This window comes from Triturus cristatus, chromosome 4_2 (assembly GCF_964204655.1).
Source record: "Triturus cristatus chromosome 4_2, aTriCri1.1, whole genome shotgun sequence".
NCBI lineage: Eukaryota > Metazoa > Chordata > Amphibia > Caudata > Salamandridae > Triturus > Triturus cristatus.
The window spans coordinates 366833302-366853303 of NC_140586.1; the positions used below are offsets into that span (position 1 = coordinate 366833302).

Consider the following 20002-nt stretch of genomic DNA (forward strand, 5'->3'; position numbering starts at 1 on the left):
CAGTATAGCGCCTCAAAGGAGAAAACTGCAACCGTGGCTATCTCGTTAGCCTGGACCGGGTGCAAGTCAAGGTCGCCAGGAGCAAGGAGACCATCACAAGTTGCAGTCGGCGTGGTTTGAACAGCAGGCAAGACGCTGCGGATGGCCGGGCTGGTGCTTTATGCTGGTGGTCCCCCGTGGGCTAACAATGCTGCTGGGCGAAGAGACTGACTTGCTGCGGGTGCAGGACCTGTCCGGGGAGCCTTTAATGTCCCTGAGACTCAGATCAGGAGCCCAGCAAATTAGCTATTTGAATCACTCTGGGGTCCTGGGTTCAGGATGAAGTTGCAGGTTCAGTTCATCTACGCCAGGCAAGAGGCAGCAGGTCAGCAATGCAGCAGCTTCTTCAGAGTAGCAGTCCAGCAGAATGTCAGTCCATTCAGCAGCACAGCAGTCCTTCTTTCTGGCCGAATATCCACAGGTCCAGAAGTGTCCTGAAGAGTAGGTCTGAAGGCCCTATTTTTATATCCTCGTGCCCTTGTGCTAGAAGGTGGGAGAAGCTTCCTGAAAGGTTCTTTGAAGTGCAAGGAATTACCTGATTTCCCTGTCCTAGTTCCAAGCTAGCTACAGTGACATTACAGGATCCTTATGCTATTAAGGTGTAAGTGGGGTTGTGCCCAGCTCCACCCCATCATAACAGCAGATGGCCTAATGGTGTACACTGAATCTCTCTATGTTGTGACTGTCTGGGAGGAATTCACAAAGTCTAACTGTCAGGTACACCCAGTCATGTGAACCAGGCCAGGCTACAGGAACAAAAAGGGCAGGAAAGTGCCAACTTTCTAAAAGTGAAATTTTCATAATGTTAATGAAAAGGCGGGCTTTACCCATTAAAGAGGGTTAATCATTACAAGTCTATAGATACCAAACATGATATACCTACCTCTTCTTAGTCAGGAACAACATTTTAAATGGAATAAGGAATTCCAAATCTTCTCCTATGGGGAAGGGTGGCCCTCACAGTAGTGAAAACACATTTGGGAGTGTTTTACTACCAGGACATATAAAACTTAAAAGTATATGTCCAGCCTTTAAATCATACAGCACCCTAACCTATGGGATACCTAGGTCCTACCTTAAGTAAGACTTATATGTAATGAAAGGGGAGTATGAGGCTTGACAAGGGGATTTCACTGCCAAGTTGGCATGGCATTTTAAAAATGTATTCAGGCTGCAACGGCAGGCCTAGGACATGTTTTATGGTGCTACTTAAGTAGGTGGCACAATAAGTGCTGCAAGCCCACTGGTAGTATTTCATTTACAGGTTTTAGGTATATGGTATACCATTCTGCAAGGGACATATGGTGGCAGTTAGGTATATCCCAATCAAACAATGCTTAGAGGAGAGAGCATGAGCACTTTAGTACCAGTGGTAAAGTGTAGAGAATTCAAAGGCCAACAAAAGTTAAAATCAATCAAAAAAAAAATGAAGATACGTAGGAAAATGGTTTGGGGGAAGACCACCCTAAGGCTGACAGGTTTTGTGTTTAAGTCTCACCAATCTCAGTGCATCTCCCTGGTTGAATAATCAGTCACAGCGCCAATTCTCTGTGAATAAGGAAAACAATGGCACAACCTTTCTAAATACATTTTAAATTAAATAAGCCATTGTCTGCTCAACCAAAATAAGATAAAAGTTAACAAGTTAAGGTAAAACAAGTCAAATCTCACATATATCTCAAAAATACGAACAGCAACCTTAGGGAGATTGCATGCACTTGTATTTTCTGGAGGTAAAGTTAGTGGTGATATCAGGGAACTCAACAATAAAAACAGGCACACCTGGCCATAAAACAGCCCAGCAATCTGCTAACAGAAACAGCCCACACACTGATCTGTCAGACCAGCCCATCCTGCACTGCCAGATTGCCCTATTGGCCAATATGACCCCACAGTGTCCGCAAGTGGAAAACATAAATGTGATGGGAAATTAAGGTATATGACTGCTAAGTTCTAACTAGAACAGTCGATAATTTTTTTTTTATTTCATAAGGGGGCAATTTAATTCTTTTAGTCATTTTACAGATATTTCTTTTTAGTTTGAGCAAATGATCATTGGGAGTTGCTCTTTGGCTACACATTCAATGCTTTGGAAAATGTAATTCTTATAAAAGCTATTCAAGTATGCAAGAAAATTGCACAACTATCTGATGTGTCTGTAGATGCACAGTTTCACAGATGGAGGCATTAGTAAGAAAGGAGATCTAGATTTTTATTTTTTTAAAAGACAGTTACGATTCCAACCATATGGGGAACGGCTTATATGCTAAACACAATCCCAAGGGGGATGCAATGAGGACAATTTATTCCTCTGTTGTTGACTGTCAGACAGTGGCGATAGAACTAGGAGGTGATGCAGCACCCTCATAAAACTGAAAGACGAGCAATAAAGGGGCCCTTCAAAGGCATTTCTTCTGGCAGAATATTTGTGTTTTAAAAGGTGACCTGTTCATTTTTTTCTTTCCTCCCACATGTTTAGTGAACTTCAATGCCAATTTTTCATCTACGAACATGTGAACAGACCCTTTGTGCGTCACCTTGAGTTTTGCAGGGTAGAGTAGGCCATAGGGGATCTTCGCCTGCATCATAATACACTTCACGGGTAGGAATTCCCTGCGGGCCGCTTGCACCACCGTTGTAAAGTCTGGGTAGAAGGAAATGGAATTTCCCTTGTAGTTGATGATAACCCGTTCCCTTGTTAGTCTCAATATCGAGTCGTGGTCTTGATTGTTCAACAACTTAGTTAAGATTGGCCTAGGCGTTGCTTCGATCACCGGCCTAGGGCCCAGTGCCTAGTGTGCCGTCTCGACCGCGAACACCGCAGACAGGCCAGGGCCAAAGAGATTGTGCAGCAGTTCAGCAACATAGGTCTTCATTTTGACAATGGCAGTCGTCTCGGGAAACCTGGTTGCACAGAGGTTAGTATACGCAGAGATCTGGCCTCCAAATCCTCGTTCTTTGCCCGAATAAGATTGAAAACCTTGTCAATCTGCAGCAATTGCTTTCTGGTTTCCACTTGAAACTCATGATTTTCGGAGCTGCGGTTTTCTAGCATGTCTAGCCAGGCTTCATGCATGTTGGGATGTGAGGACATCCAGCTTGGTGTCTATTGTTTTTAGACTAGACCTAATTTCTAAAAGTAACGTGCGTAGGTCATCTCCATGTTCCTCTGATTGATACATAGGTTGGCGATCGGCATCTACCTCCCCCTCAGCCTCCGTTAGCCTTATGTGCCTTTTATTGTCGAATGTGAGTTTGGTCTGTTTTGCATCTTGTTTGCCCATAGTGCCAAGTGATGCGTATAGTGTATAAAGAAGTGGTCCCAGCACAGTTATATTTAAATGCAGTATCGAAAGCAGTATCAAAAGACAATAACAAAGAACAATTAATTAGTGCTAAAGTGTTGTTTAATCACACAAAGCTCCTGATAGCTTTTGATTTAAGGCAACAATTTATAAACAATGTTAGAATAAATGTTGGTTGGAATTCCCAACTAGGTGAGGGGAGGGGAGGAGGGTGACTTGAGTGAGAGAGTGAGGCGAGTGACATATAATATTCTGAAGCATCACAATTAAATTGTTAGGCATGTCACTCAATGCCACATAATCACAATGAAAATTTTCAAATAGTTTACATTCACTTGCAAAGCCATGTACAATAGAAAAAACACAGTGCACAGTGCACTATTGATGGACCAAAACCAACCTACATGGTTTAAGGGGTCGAAATGACAACATATTATAGATGCCAGTACCATCAATAGTGCACTGTGCACTGTGTTTTTTCTATTGTACATGGCTTTGCAAATTAATGTAAACGATTATGTGGCATTGAGTAACATGCCTAACAATTTAATTGTGATGCTTCTGAATATTATATGTCACTCGCCTCACTACCTCACTCAAGTCACCCTCCTCCCCTCCCCTCACCCAGTGGGACCACTTCTTTATAAACTGCCTTAAACACAGGTCCCAGTGATTTTGGGTATACCCTTCTCTATAACAAGTGATGCGTATAGTCAACACTTATGCTGGACTTAAGTGTTGCAGTTCCAGGAGATTCCACGTCCTGAGAGCCAGTCACTCAGAGCCTGCTTGGACTAGACCAATGCTACGTTGCACACAGTTGAGACGCTAACGAGCCGATTGGCTACTCAACTGTTCAGCAACAAGAGAGCACATCGCCCGTGGCCGGTGTACTTATGTTGCAACCAGTGTTCACCAACCTTAGGGCCCCTCCTGCTTATTCGCGGCACCAGTGCGTATGTAGAAGGGTCGGGTCGCACCCGCGCATCGCCGGCCCCAGCAAGGCCACAGCCCCTGGGCCCGTCCCCCGCCAAGGGAGATCCACAGTAGACAATGAGCTCCAGGTCCTGCGCGCCTCCTGACAAGGGCAGCGCGGCAGGGACTTAGCAGCCCCTCTTTCAGGGATCGTCTCAAAGTTCACCCTGCAGCTCATATGAGGAAGGCACCGGCAAAGGGAACGGCCTACCACCTGGATAGTTCTATCGGGCCTCGAGCTTCCCCTGCGTCCTTTGCACTCACAGAACAGGCAACGCCTGACTCCAAGATGGCGGCTCAGCTTTGTCCGTCGGCTATGTCGCAGTCTGCCTGAGGCAATGGATTTGTGGCTTAAATCGACACTCCAGGAGGTGCCGTTTCCCCTCCAATTCGGCCCAAAGATGCCCAGGTCCGACACTAACCCAGACGAAGCTGGGGGATTCCAGAACACTCTGCTCGTCAAGTACTAGACGTGCGGCACGGTCGGCAGGATTCTCCCTTCGGACGCCTCAAAGTCAGTCAACCTGCCTGTTACAGCTACAGGATGCAGGTCGGTCATGGAACCGCCTCGTCAGCATTACCCAGAGGTGCTTATTTCTCAGCAATGGCTCTCCAGATGATATGATTGCCATGACCGGGCTCGCCCTACCACAGAGTTAAAGTGGCCCAGCTCCTTCTTTGGGTGAGCTTGCGGTCTCATAGTGAAGCTAATTTTAATAGAAAGGTTATTTTTGACTGCCTTAGTTTAGGCAATGGTCTTTCAATCCCTTGGTTGAATTATGTCCGTAGGTGTTTCACTGACATCGGTTTCCCCGAAATGTTTAGCGCCTCACACTCTACAAGTAAACATGATAAGAGACGGGTAAGGTCCCATCACAATGAATTCAGTTTCTCCCAAACAATGGAGGAGGTTTTTAGTAAGCACTCCATTCATAATTATTTTAGTTTACCAGCAACTGGAGAACTGGCATTTTATCTTTCTTTGGAGTTCACTTGGTTGAAGTGGTCTCTTCTTTTTAGATTTAGGACAGGCACTGTGTGGAGTTGCTTGTGTTTCTCTGATGGAGTGAAGGCTTGGGAGAGTAGTTTACCTGCATTTTCTTGCAATGGGTCAGCTGAGCAATCTATGTTGCAGATCATTTTTTTTGTACATTTTATCACTGCTTTTTTCACACTGTTTTAAGAATATTTTGAAACAACTTCCCTTCAGAAAATGTAAGGATGCCTTAACGTATCCCCAGATGTTAGGCAGTCCTGATATTTATTTCAGTGTCTCCTGTTTCCTCAAAATATCGGTAAGAAGTAGGAAATCAATGGAGGGAGCTCATTGCAAAATTACCACACCGTATTGTAGCAATTTTCATTATGCTGCAATTATGTTTTTAATTAATCTTGTATTAATGTTTTATAGTTTTGTGATGTATTTTATTGTATTTTTGTGCTGAATTATTTCTTGATCCTTCATTATTTTTACCCAAAGATCGAATAAAAATATTTTGACTTGACTTGACTAGTCCACTAAGAAGAATAAGTACTTCCTGATATGATAGGCACGGAATCACAGTATTTGCCAGAAGGCACTGATGTTTTTATCTTGTACTTGAAGAAATCAATTCCTTTATTAAGCAGAGTCCTTTAATAAGGAGAGCAATGAATGGTTTCTTACTAGCTACCTTGTCTTTTACAAGAAGCTACACATTATTCCAGGTACTATTATTCTTTGCTATTGGTCTTGAAACACAGAATGGTGTTCTATTTTGTGCTCCAGGAAACAATTTTGGAAGAAAATCTTTAGGATGTCGGCCAGGTCTGGTGGGTCAATGGACTAATGCGTCCACTGTAGAGCCCTATGTTCATCCTCATGGCCTCAGCGGGTCCACTTAGCCTTTCATTCTTCTAAGGTCGACAAAATAAGTAACACTGAGTTGGGGAATAATAAATATCTGTTATTCAGTGCCAAAATACCCTTCTGGCTGAAAGTGCGCTTCACAGATACACATGTTATGTTTATGTCTAGATAATATGAATTTATGGCAGTCTAGGCTGCCTCTCTGTCTCACAATTTGCAAGAAGGCCACTCACATCCAGAAGTTGCCCTATTGCATAGCAAATGAGATTCCTTCACACATGCTCAAACTAGGCTCATTAAGGAACTCTATGCATGCACTTTACATTTTCTTATCAGAAGGTCACAGGGAACATGAGAAATAAAGCAAGGCTGTTTCTGGCCTTCACAAAAAGACTGAATTGTTTTTGCTGCTGCTACTCCAAATGACATATGCGTAAGGAAAACCAGGGGAATCAATGCAGATCATTATATGCTGGGCTAAAGCAGGGGGAAGCTTATTTTCAGTGTTGTAGATATCTGAAAATTTTAACATTTGCAAATCATCCAGATTATTACTGACTATACATGTTCCACTAATGTAAGTGAAGCTGTAGTCATAAGGAGGATTTCCAGCTTAAAAATCTTACGTCACCAGGAAATCACATCATATTAACATTTCCACCACACTAGCACAGCCAACCTTGTGACTAGGTAGTCTGTGGGGAAGGTACTACTGAATATCGATCTCCAGAATACTGTGGTAAAAGAATATCGGGTATAAAATCCCAAGGGACAAAATATTGAAAGATAAATGCATATAGGGAAGTTTTTAACTCCATATTGACATACCTTGATGATGTATTTATCGCATAGGTACAACTATGTGGAGTTAGGTACAGAATACCTAGACTATCTTGTTGATAATTCTCTTTGAGATTTTGCCCTCAATATTGTGTCCTGTTGATATCCTAGGGTCCATATTCAGGGTGTACACCATCTGCAGAAAATTGAGAGTTGTTGAGGGGTAAGTGGGATTTCTAAGGACATTTCCTAGGGGACCAGTGGCTAGACTGTTGTGGGTGATTGGGATTTAAATGTTGGGTTTAGAGGTTAGAGTCAGGCAGTGAACTCTACTTTGGGTATGGAGTGGTGAGCACTGGTCAGGCAACAGTACTTTGCCTTCAAGTATGGTGGGCAATGACAGGTAGTTCGACTTTGCTTTGGGGTGAGGACAGCCCTCTCCGGGAGCAGGAATGAATTTTCACTATGAGAGTGGGAAATTATGGAAGCTTAGTTACTAAGTTGTTCAATGACGTTTTGAATGCAAACACCGCCCCAGGAGCACGAATAAAAACTGATTCAGGCATATCTACTCCACGTCAAAAACTCACGTAGTTGCGCGTATTCATCCTCAAATTATGGAAGCTGCCACCTAAGGAATTAATCTAGGGCATGCTCAACATAAATGTGTTTAAATCTCAGATGGTAGAAGAATTGCGATTTACCATTAATTAAAGCATTTTCAGACGAGAATCCGGAAATATGACTCAACAAGTTAAGAGATTGCTCCTGGTATTTGATGTGAGTTGCAGATAATAATTTCAAATCCTGTTAATTGAGTAATTGAGAATGATCAATGAAGTTATTCATTTTGGACCTCTCATGCTTTCAGCAGCTGAAACCAGGGGGAAAAATATGGGATAGACTGAGGAATTACAGAGAAATCCAATCCATGATTAACTATTCCCCAGTAATTCACCATTCTTAAGGGGATTCTCACAGCCCAACGTAGAATCTCCACTAATTCCACCCCACTGGAGGCAAAGGTTAACTTCATGGATGCATAACTAATAGCCTCCTCAATGGGGAACTTGTAATAACACCCTTAGGGCCTCATGTAGGTAGCATACAAGTTACTACTTCTAAAATACCGAACGTTACCGAATCGGTATTTTAGAAGTGGTAACTCGTATGTAGGTAATGAGTCGGTATTTTTTACCGATTCGTTACAATTCGGTAATTACCGAATCGGTATTTACCGATTCGGTAATGAGGATACCTTCCCATTGATGGGAAGGTATGCCTCATTACCGAATCGGTAAATACCGATTCGGTAATGGGGGGAACACATGCAAGGGTGGCAGGGTGTCACATTGACACCCTGTTGCACCCCTGATTCGGCCATGTGTGCACATGTGGCACACATACATGCCCTAAGGGCATGTATGTATGCCACATTGCACACTGCTACGCGCTTCAAAATGCCTAAAAACATCCATTAATTATTTACCACCAACTATTAGTTGGTGGTAAATACCGACTCTTAAACACACCCACACACTCCCCCTACATCTCGATTTTGGATTCGGAATTTACCGAATCGGTAAAATTACCGATTCGGAAAAGTTACCGATTCGGTAACATTACCGATTCGGTATTATTACCGAATCGGTAATCTTACCGATTCGGTAAATTCCGAAACCAAAAATTGTCCCCCTACATACCAATAGCCAAAATACCGGTCGGTAACGGTATAATTACCGAAAATCGGCCGTTACCGACCGGTATTTGGCTACCTACATGAGGCCCTTAGTGTGGTAAATTGAGTATCATAAAATTGGGTAGCAGTAATGCCTGATTTTAACAGTGCTTAAAAACAGAAGAATGGCGGTGTTAAGCACTGTATAGAAATCAATTATATATATTCTATTGCTATAAGTGAAATAATGTGTTTTAGTGTAGTATACTGCATTTTGATGTATTATTTATGGGTTAAAAAACATTGCACACTCCATTTAATACCTTTTCCTTGTCCCTCAGGAATATTACTTCTACATACTACAGAATACCGAATACTCAGCACCCCTGATCCAGAGCAAAAAGACTGCAATTTGTACAAATTGTAAACAAAGATGTGTTCTATAAATTCACTTTATATCCCTTTTGGGGAAGCATCTTCACAAGGAGTGGGGTTACTAAAATATGTAACTCGATAAGGCATGGATCGCAATTCACAAAAATGCCAGAGGTAGCAGAAGTGACATGGTAGGTTTTGGAGGGAATGCAAAGAAGCACACATTTGACAGCACTGTTATTCAGAAATCGATGCAAGCAGGACTCCGAGACATCTGGATGCACTTACCTCTTGCCAAGCAGGTAGGATATATTATGTTGCTGTTCTTGCAGGTTCCAGCAAGTGATGCCATTTCAAAATATCCAGGTCTGCATTTAAATTGAATGATGTCCCCATGACGAAATATTACTTTGTGTCCCACCAGTTCTAAGTTATGCAAATCTGTACCCACTTGTGATACACGACAAGGATCTGTAGAAAATAAACACATATCTGTATATATGGAAGAAAAAAGCAGATATTTTCCAAATTTACAATTGATGGCCCCTTTCAAAATAGAGGAATTTACCAGAATTTGAGACAGATGGACTTGCATGCAAAATATATCTTCCGATGATCCAGAAACTACTATCATAGTGCATCCCCACAGAGGACACTGATATATTCAATCTCTCAGAATCAGAAATTAATAGAATTTGACTGTGAGAGATCGGCAGCTTTGATGACCCACCATAGTGAAGAGATAGCTCAGCACCCCTCTTTGGCTCTGGAATGCACTCAGTGATCTACTCCAGCAACAATAGTTACCAACACCTTCTGCTTATTATAATGCAATACTGATTCTTATTTTCCCACCTTCTAAATCAAAATTAGCATTGCCTACTTTCATACAATTATGATGAGATGTGTGTTAGCATAGAGTAGAAAGTGAAACTGGTGCTCTATTTGAAAACCTATCTACGCATCATACAGTAAAATAGAAGGTCAAGGCAACAAAGGGTAACCTTATGTTAAAGATTGTTGTTTCATCTAGTTTCCACTAAGGAGAATAATAACGTATGTGCCTTCAAGTTATAGTTGCTAATGGCTAATTATGGCCTAGACATTCAACAACATCGTCCATAACATATAGTGCCTGATTACGAGTCTGGCGGTCCACGGACTGCCAGACTCATGGAGGTGCAGTGGAAGCCGTCTCCTGACCACCCTATTACAATTACGGTGGTTGGACTGCCCTTGCCCAGACTTCCATTGTCCGTTCCCTGGCGGTGTTGTGGCTGTCAGGAGGCAGCCATATGCTTGGGGGGTCCGCCGTGTTCCCACCAAGCATATTACGAGTTTCCTCTCGGCCATGGTTTTCATGGCGGTTTGTCCTCCATGAAAATCGTGGTGGAGAAGAAACAAAAGAGGCCTACAGGAGCCCCTTGTGCCATGTGCATGGTCTTTATAGTCCATGCAGTGCAGGAACTGTTTTGGTATTTCCATTGCAGTCCCAATTTCAGGGCATCATCATGGGAACGTCAAAAAAGAGCCTACCGGACACAAGAAGCCCTCGCAATCTGGTGGGCGGCCAGACCACAGGTTTGGCGGTGCAGAGGCCGGGCGGACCCGGCGCCGCACCGTCAAACTCATAATCAGGCCCTTAGTGTATTACATTGCTTATTTTGGGAAATATATTTTTATTATTTTATTTTTCAATGCCAATTCAAAAATGACAATAATGCAATAAGTAAAAGTGAGGTCAGGCACTGTTTTACAGTCGGTGGTACTGGGAGACTCTCTGACAACATACAAAAAATTGTTGGATGGCCATGTGTTAAAGACATACCCTTTCACCCATTTTTCACTGGAAGGGCTTATGGCGGATTCCCTTTTCAGAGGATAATTTGGACTTAGAAAGAGTTTGGTAGCTTTATGGACCTAATGATATAAAAATTGTCACAGTCAGCTGAAAACTGACCATGGTAAATAAAAAGGGCTGTTAGAAAGACTATAAGAAATGCAGGCCAAGCCTAAGAATTTGAGTAATAAAATTGGCTGGATACCATCATTCCAACCCCTTAACAGGCCATGTCTTAACATCTGATATGCCTGATATTAGTGGCTATTATGGATATATTTGATTCTTATTCGCCCTAGCTTAACTACCCCTGACATTACAGGACTGTCTGATCTGAGACCCTCCTTTCGTACTGAGGGTTGTAGATCACTATTTTGAGGTCAACAATATTGATATACAATAAGATTGCAACCACAATATTTACCTACAACTACATTGCATGATAATTATAAATTATTCCTGACTCCACCTATATTCACTTGGAAGGTAAGTAGGCTGAGACATTATTTATCGGTCAAAGTTGACTGTGTCTATACATTTAATTTTCTGCACCATGTAGACTAAGAAACCCTTCTTTGCAATAAACAACTGGCAAAAAAGAGTAGATTTGCTTCTGGAACTACACTGCATACCATTACCTAGCAAATATGTTATACAAGTACATTACACTTACTTGGGTTGAAGCATGTGGGGTAGTTAAATCCAGCCTTAGAACAATTTGCAACTAGGATCCCTGGTGTTGCGAGTACTTGAAATCCGGATATACATGTAAAAGTGATTTCTTCACCCTCGAAGAAAGTCATGTTATCCCTCTGCTTCAAGCTTAATTCTACAAAATGTTCTTTGAGTTTGTCTTCGGTTACCTGACACAAACCTGTAGAATATTTTTAAATTAGCTCATTGAAGTTAAACCAGAAATTAAAATAGGGCATGCCTCACTATTAAATAAGAACAAGCAAACAAGCAATAAAATAAGTTACAATCATATCAGATATATTTTTTAAAAGCTGGACATTGATACTCTAAAAACAAGTACGTTCCTTTATACCTTTTTCCGGAATAGATTTTACTCTTCATTTGTATGTGCTTTCTGGAATAATGTAAGTGTATTTTGAGTTTATCAGAGAAACCTTAAATTCATGTCATGGTAATAATGCTGCTGGAATTGACAACACCAATCAGCCAGAATGTTACGTGACACGCACAGACAGACAACACAATCTTATGTTACCCTATGTTAAGTTAATTTTCCATAGCATATTCCCACAGTATGTATGGCCTTGAACAGACTCAAGTAGTGACATACTAATAAGCATGCATGTCAGCTTAAAAGGCAGCAACAGGAAACATACACTCTGGTATATATACTATGGGATCATTAACCTAATATCAATCTATACCATACCGAAACACAAAAATATCAAATATGAAATATCGACTTCCTATAATTAATTAGTAAACACGCAAATATTGAGAACAAAATTATCGTGAAAAATATCGATTTTTAATATATCAAAAACCAAAATATCAGATACAAAAATATTGTTACCTTTAAATAGAAATATAATACGTCAAAAATATTGATAAACACAGTATAGATAACAATATCACCAAAATAATTGAACAATCTCTAATCAAGATTTTTTTTTAAACCACTCAATTAATATAAAACTATTTCTTAAAACAAGACTAAAAGGTTATATACACATACTTAAGTTAAACAAAAATATATAAATATACTACATCTAGTTTCCACCCCCAAAAAAGCATAAACTAAAACATTTAAACTACAACTTAAACTTAATAAATATGTATATAAGAATGTGTGTTTATTACCTACTGGCGGTCGCCAGTAGGTAGTTATAGTTAGGACCCCTTTTCCATAGGAAATCCGCAACATTCTATTTTGAATAACTTTGGCGCCGGTCGATGAATCCTCGCGAATTTCTCAAAATAGGTGGGGCGCTACGCTCCGCTCCTACCCTGAAAGTCTCGGGGGGATTCGTCAAGCGGGGGCTGAGATAAAAGGGGGGTCCCAAAACGCGTTTTTCCCATGCATTTTTCCATAGGACCTTTAGACAGAGCTACAGCCCGAACGGCTGAACAGAATTACTAGAAATTTGGCAGAGAGGTAGTCCCTAGGTCAAGGAAGTGCCTTTTGTAGGTTTGGTGTAAATCTGTTCAGTAGATTCTGAGAAAATAGCCTTTAAATCAATATATATATCTGAGCCCGCTTACCGTACGCTTACCGTACGCTTACCGTACGCGTACGGTGGCGTGCGCGAGCGCGATTCTGATTGGCTCTTAGATCTTAGTAAACATTCGAATCGGCCGAAACCAGGAAGCGGCGTCCGCCATTTTGTCTCTCGCACTGAGTGTTATTTATCAAATATGAAGCCCAAAAACATGTAAAGGGGCTCTTTTGACAACTCCCACCCACATAGTCATGTTGAGGGAGTCCCCAAAGATCCCCCAAGAGCAAAAACGTTTTTTTTTTTTCGGCAATTTCGCCGAGTACGCTTACCGTACGCGTACGGTAAAAAAATAGAAAAAAAACACTATCCACACTTACCCCACCCCCCCTTCTTTTGGTGGCCGCAGGCCACCAAATGTACAGGGCGTATTAGAGCTAAAAAAAAATCTAAATTTTGTCAACATGAAATTATAAAATCGAAATAAAAAAAACACTATCCACATTGACCCCACCCCCTGTGCTTTTGGTGGCCGAAGGCCACCAAATGTACAGGCCTTATTAAAGTTGATAAAAACCGTGCACGGAACGAACTGCGTTAAGTGGGCACGCACGCCTCGAATGGCGTAAAGTAGCTTAGCATTTAAAAAACCGTACAAATTCACTGAAAAAACCATAGGTTTCACATACGTTATAGTTAGGAATTAGCATTTAAAAAACCTTGCAAATTCACTGAAAAAACCATAGGTTTCACACATGTTATAGTTAGCGGAAATTTTACTGATAAAAAACCAATGAAATTGCCCCGTTATAGTTAGTGCTGGCAACTATAACTCACGCGACCGCAATCTTCTGCTGATGACATATGTGTCTTTATAAAAAAAAATATTTGTAATATATGTATAGCTAAAAATGTATGGAAGAAGACATGGGCAAATAAGTGTCTAAATACAGTATTAGCATCAGCAGAGGATTGCGGTCGCGTGAGTTATAGTTGCCAGCACTAACTATAACGGGGCAATTTCATTGGTTTTTTATCAGTTATATATATATGCCGCTGAGCCTGCACCACCTCAACAACCGAGGACCACGGAGCTCAATGTTATGGGCTTCATATGTGGGGCAGCGAAGGAGGATCATGAACAGTCGCGCTTTCTGGGGCTCATGTGGAGCTTTCATCCGGCATACATAGCAAGCGCTTCCATTTGAGGAAATAATTGTGAACTGCATCCCCCATAATGCAACGCCTTATCTCATACAGAGTTGTCCAATCATGGCGGGCGATATTGGCATATAAAGGTGATGCGATGAATTAAGCGCTTGTGGACTGCATTTCATTTTACCGGAAGGAATGGCTGTTTGTACCTTAATAAAGTTTCTTTGGGGAAAACTCTTCGTTGCTCGAGTGCGGCTTATTCAATGGACCATCCCCTTTGAGCTGAATATATATTTCAGGGCGGACACTTGTCTGTTTTTTACTATGGCTGAATAAAGACATCAAGAAGCTATCCCTGTTGTTTGAAGCGGCGTTATTTCAACGTTTTTGCAGAACTTAAGAGGTCCGTACCTGTGTGTTGAAACAGAACAGCAACTCAGGAATCAAAATTATATATATATATATATATATATATATATATATATATATATATATATATATATATATATTCTGCTCCAAAGGTGTCCACCTGTAAGTAGCACTCGACCAGCAGCTTGATTTATGTAGTGGATTTGCCTGACGCGTTTCGAAGCTCCATATGCTTCTCTTCAGAGGCTTTAACGGTAACGGTGTGCACAACCGCTAACCCACTTCGCCATTTAACATATGACACACCCACCAATGGGAGGCTCAAATGAGACTGTGCATTATGGGAAGTGTAGTGCGGAAAGCACATAATCAAGTCCTATATGGACCCTGCAAGTGGGCCCGTCCTCGATCCTATGTACGGCTGCTGTTCCACTTTCGTGGCCCCCAAGACTTCCGGGGTGGTGCATACTCTGCGGCTGGACGACCGCGTGTTATATTCTGCTCCAAAGGTGTCCACCTGTAAGTAGCACTCGACCAGCAGCTTGATTTATGTGTAGGTAGGGACGGGGATCCGCTCGCAGGAGCCGCTCCGTAGTGGATTTGCCTGACGCGTTTCGACGCTCCATATGCTTCTCTTCAGAGGCTTTAACGGAAACGGTGTGCACAACCGCTAACCCACTTCACCATTTAACATATGACACACCCACCAATGGGAGGCTCAAATGAGACTATGCGTTATGGGAAGTGTAGTGCGGAAAGCACATAATCAAGTCCTATATGGACCCTGCAAGTGGGCCCGTCCTCGATCCTATGTACGGCTGCTGTTCCACTTTTGTGGCCCCCAAGACTTCCGGGGTGGTGCATACTCCGCGGCTGGACGGCCGCGTGCAGCAGCTTGATTTATGTGTAGGTAGGGACGGGGATCTGCTCGCAGGAGCCGCTCCGTAGTGGATTTGCCTGACGCGTTTCGAAGCTCCATATGCTTCTCTTCAGAGGCTTTAACGGAAACGGTGTGCACAACCGCTAACCCACTTCGCCATTTAACATATGACACACCACCAATGGGAGGCTCAAATGAGACTATGCATTATGGGAAGTGTAGTACGGAAAGCACATAATCAAGTCCTATATGGACCCTGCAAGTGGGCCCGTCCTCGATCCTATGTACGGCTGCTGTTCCACTATATATATATATATATATATATAAGGTAGTTATAGTTAGGACCTAGTTACTATAGGAAAATGGCAACATTCTATTCCCAATAACTTTTGCGCCAATTGACGAATCTTCGCGAAATTTTTAAAACTAATTCTTTGTTGAGATCAGCTCCTATGTTGAAAGTTTGGAGGTGATTCGTCAAGGGGGGCCGAGAAAAAAAGGGGGGTCCCAAAACGTGTTTTCTCCATGTTAATTTCCATAGGAAAGTTTAGACAAGGCTACAGGTCGAATGGGTGAACGGAATTACCCTAAATTTGGCAGGGAGAAGGGTCTTGGTCTAGAAAGCACACTTTTGTTTACTTGGTGTAAATTCGTTTGGTAGTTTTTGAGAAATATAAAAATTTACAGATATCAATATTTGGGAATTCTGCCATCTGATTGGCTGAGGCGTTACGAGCACGAGCTTGTTGCTGATTGGCTGCGAGGGGTTCGAGCGGTTGCAACTTGGAAGCGTTGGCCGCTATTTTGTGATTCCGTTGAAGCGAGTAAGGTGAAAAAAGGGGGAAATAGGAGGGTAGGAGCACTGTAACCTCTGTGGGGTGTTTAGGGTGTGCTTTAGAGGGGGTGCGAAGCGAAGTATTTACCCCTACTGGTGTGTAAGGGGTGGGCTACGGAAATTAAGTGAGGTAGTGGGTAGAGTCTGATGCGGGTAAGGTGAGCTGGTGCGGGACTCGGGGATTAAAGCATGAGCCCAAATTGCGTGTCTTATGCTGTGAAGTCATGTGCCTTGGCCGCTGCACTACAGTTGTGGAAGTAGTGTCCAGATGTGTTTATAACTACTAGGATGAACTACTGACCCGTACTGGTATGAAAGTCCTGGGGTACGGAATATATGTGAGGTATTGTCTAGAGTCTCATGTTGCTAAGCTGAGCTGCTGCCGGAATCGGGGATTAAAGTGTGAGCCCAAACTGTGTGTCATATGCTGTGAAGTCATGTGCTCTGGCCGCTGTGCCACATCTGTGCAAGTAGTGTCAGCATGTAGTTATAGGTACTTGGACGAACTTTTGTTTAGAACATTTTAGCTTTTGTATGGTGCTTAGGTGGTGTTGTATAGGGAGTGCGAAGGTAAATCAATATGGTATGTGTAGAGCGCAAACTACTCACCCCTATGGGTGAGTAGAGCTGGGGATCAAAGCAAGAGATCTGTGCTGCAAAGTGAGATGGTCTGGCTGCTGCGCCACAGCTGTGTGGAGAATAAATTATGGCGAGGGTGCAGGAGTTGGCATTATCTGACCCTAAAATAGCGGGCCTAAGTTGTAAGTTATAGGGTGGCTCTCAAGAGAGACCTTGTGTTCATTAGTTGGAGCTACATATATGCACAGCTTCAAGTTATTCAGGAAAACTCGGTTTCCCTGATCTGTGAAGTGTACTCCATCACTTCTGTATATATCAGCCATATCAAAACGTATGTTGTTGTTGTATATGGACCCCATTTTGTGGTCTCTGAGCTATGCAGAGACAGCTTTGTTGACTTTTTTCTGAAATTTTTCAATCTGAGGACAAAATTGTTTGGACCATTTCCACTTCTGTCTTTGACATATATTGGATTATACAAAGACAGTTTGAGGTAAAAGTAACATCATTGTCCAAAGGTGTCCTTCATAAGCATTTGCAAATCTACCCCAGTCAATGTGCCTAGGTCATTTCCACCGCAGTACACAATCATGAGGTCAGGGTGTTGGAGATGCAAACAGGTTTTAACCAAAGGCAACAATTGGTGCCACTTCAATCCTCTCTGTACAAACCATTTAATGTACACATTTTGTAAACCTAGGTCTGAGTAAATACGTCTCTGTTCTGCATACCTCTTGCACCAGAAAACATAGCTATGTCCTATGATCCACACTAGCATTTTGAAAGTATGGCTGGAAGGTATGGAAAGATGTCTATAGCTCATGCAGTTCCTTCATAGAATAAGAGATATGTTTAAAGATGTGAAACTAGTTTCTATTCGCATACAAATCGGTACCTGATTGGGAGATGAAAAGCATTGTTTTCTAAAAGTAGGGTGCACATTTGTTTTGTGGAAAAGTATGTTTGTGATTGGTTCAGAAAAAGCAGTTTGCACGTACATATTATATTACATATTGTATGATAAAATTTGCTCAACTCAACCACACCTGCTACTTGCATTTGGAAGGCACTGTTCAAACTTAAAACAATCGTGAACTTTTATCCTGCACGTGCCGTTAAATGTTCTAGAAAGGGCGTTGATAGAACACGTTGCATTTCTGACTTCGATGTGTACTTGAATATTAAAAAAAGCTATTTATATGGAAAAGTAGAAAGACAGTAATACAGAGAATTTTTCAAAGCTAACAGAATCAAGGAACTATTGTAATTTGTTCTGAATTACCTACTGCCGGTCGTCAGTAGGTAGTTATCACTGTTAACCGTCTGAAAGTGCGGTGTTGCTCAGAGTGGCATGGTGGTGATATGATATGGTGCAACACTTGGGTATTAAACCGAGAGTCTAAACCGTGAGATCGTTGCTGTAAAGTGATGTGGTCTGGTGTTTATAGCATACGTGTGCAAGTAGTGTTAGTAGGCGTTTATACCATACAGGGAGTGGGAAGCGAACTACTGACCGCTACAGTGTGTTGATAGTATACCGGAAGCGGGAAGCGAAGTAGTTAAGCCTACCGGTGTGAATACTTGGGGATGAAACCGAGCTGATTGCTGTAAAGTGATGGGCTCTGGGCGGTGTAGGATACTAGCCGCTGTAGTATAAGTGTGTAAGTAGTGTTAGTATGCGTTTATAGTATATAGGAAGTGGGAAGCGAACTACTCATCCTTACTGGTGTGAAGACTGGGGGATTAAACTGTGAGCCTAAATTGTGAGCTAATTGCTGTAAAGTGATGTTCTCTGGGCGCTGTAGCATATTTGTGGAAGAAGTGTTAGTTTACGTTTATACAATATAGGGAGTGGGAAGCGAAAGTCTTACCCCTACCGGTGTCAAGACTCGTGGATGAAACTATGAGCTCATTGCTGTAAAGTCAAGTGCTCTGTGTAGTATTCCTTTGTAAGTCATAGTAGAATGTTAGTATGTAATTCTACTAGACTCTAAGGGGCATATTATCAAGGAACGGCGTTAAAATTATCGCCGCTTTAGAGGCAGGAAACTGCTGCTAAAACAGCGATAATGAGCTTGATAATATGCTGTAGAGAATTCCAATAGAAGCCCATGTTAACACGAGAACATGGGCTTCTATTGGAATTCTCTACGGCATATTATCAAGCCCATTATCACCGTTTTAGTGGCAGTTTCCTGTCGCTAAAGCGGCGATAATTTTAACGCCGTTCCTTGATAATATTGCCCTCAGTATGTAATGTTAGAATGTAGGGCTGTCATGAGGGGTACCTTGCGGAGTTTGTACACGGCGCTGGATTAGACGGTTGCTTTGCTGTCTGCTCCTGTTGGTGGTTGTTTCAGGTGTCTTGTTTTCTTGTAATAAATCGACTTATTGGATTCACTGCTGTCTGCCTCTTCACTACATAAATTTGGCGACGAGTGGGAGAAGGCAAAAAGAAGGCACAACTCAGCAATATTTCAAAATTGCTTGCGTTGTGCTGAAGACCCGTTTTGTTCGTGTAGCTGTTTCTACTCATGCCAGGGTCGTCGGCTCATTGAACTATGTCATCCGACATCTGGTAGGATTTATATTTTTAGATTTTGCGCTTCCTCTGCTTCTTCACTACATTCTGGTTGCTGTACTACATGTGTGTAAGTAGTGTTAGTATGCGTTTATACTAACAAATGCATCATGGTAGTAGGGAGGGCGACCTCTCAGGCGCAGCTCATACAATGTCCCGGAGTGTGCATTCGCTGGACATTTGTGTTTGCTTTTAGAGGGTGGTGCATGGCTTCCACCCTGTAATAGCAAATACTTGTTCGACTACTTGAAGTGAGAGGAGGAAAACCTCGTATCGCTGTAATAGAGGGGATGCAGATGGTAAAAATGCAGAGAAAAGAACAAAAAAAAGCAGGCTCTCACCCGTTCTTTTAAATGAGGCCCCTGGTGGGTGGATAATGTTCTGTGGCCAATCCAATTATTATATTGCGAGGTCTCTGTAGGACTGGGGATCTTAATGTCACATGTAAATTAGGCGCGGAAGGGCACCGAGATGTTTTGCAGCCTAAGGGAGCGCCACCTTCCCGGGTATTGTTTACTAATTGTTCGGGGGGTTCGAGGTCAACTGAAGTCCAGGGATTGCCACACTCTG

The 20002-nt window shown here is 42.2% G+C and overlaps 1 protein-coding gene across 5 annotated transcripts in view; it reads right to left on the reverse strand.

Moving 5' to 3' along the window:
• The window catches only part of LOC146833904 (complement factor H-like), a 1264875-nt gene that overhangs the window by 130279 nt on the left and 1114594 nt on the right, over positions 1-20002 (reverse strand). For all 5 annotated transcript variants that reach the window (XM_085601813.1, XM_085601812.1, XM_085601811.1 and 2 more), the window contains 2 exons: positions 11515-11715; positions 9290-9472 (listed from right to left, as the gene is read on the reverse strand). In XM_085601813.1, coding sequence (XP_085457939.1) covers positions 9290-9472; positions 11515-11715 — 384 coding nt within the window. The remainder of the gene's footprint in view (positions 1-9289; positions 9473-11514; positions 11716-20002) is intronic.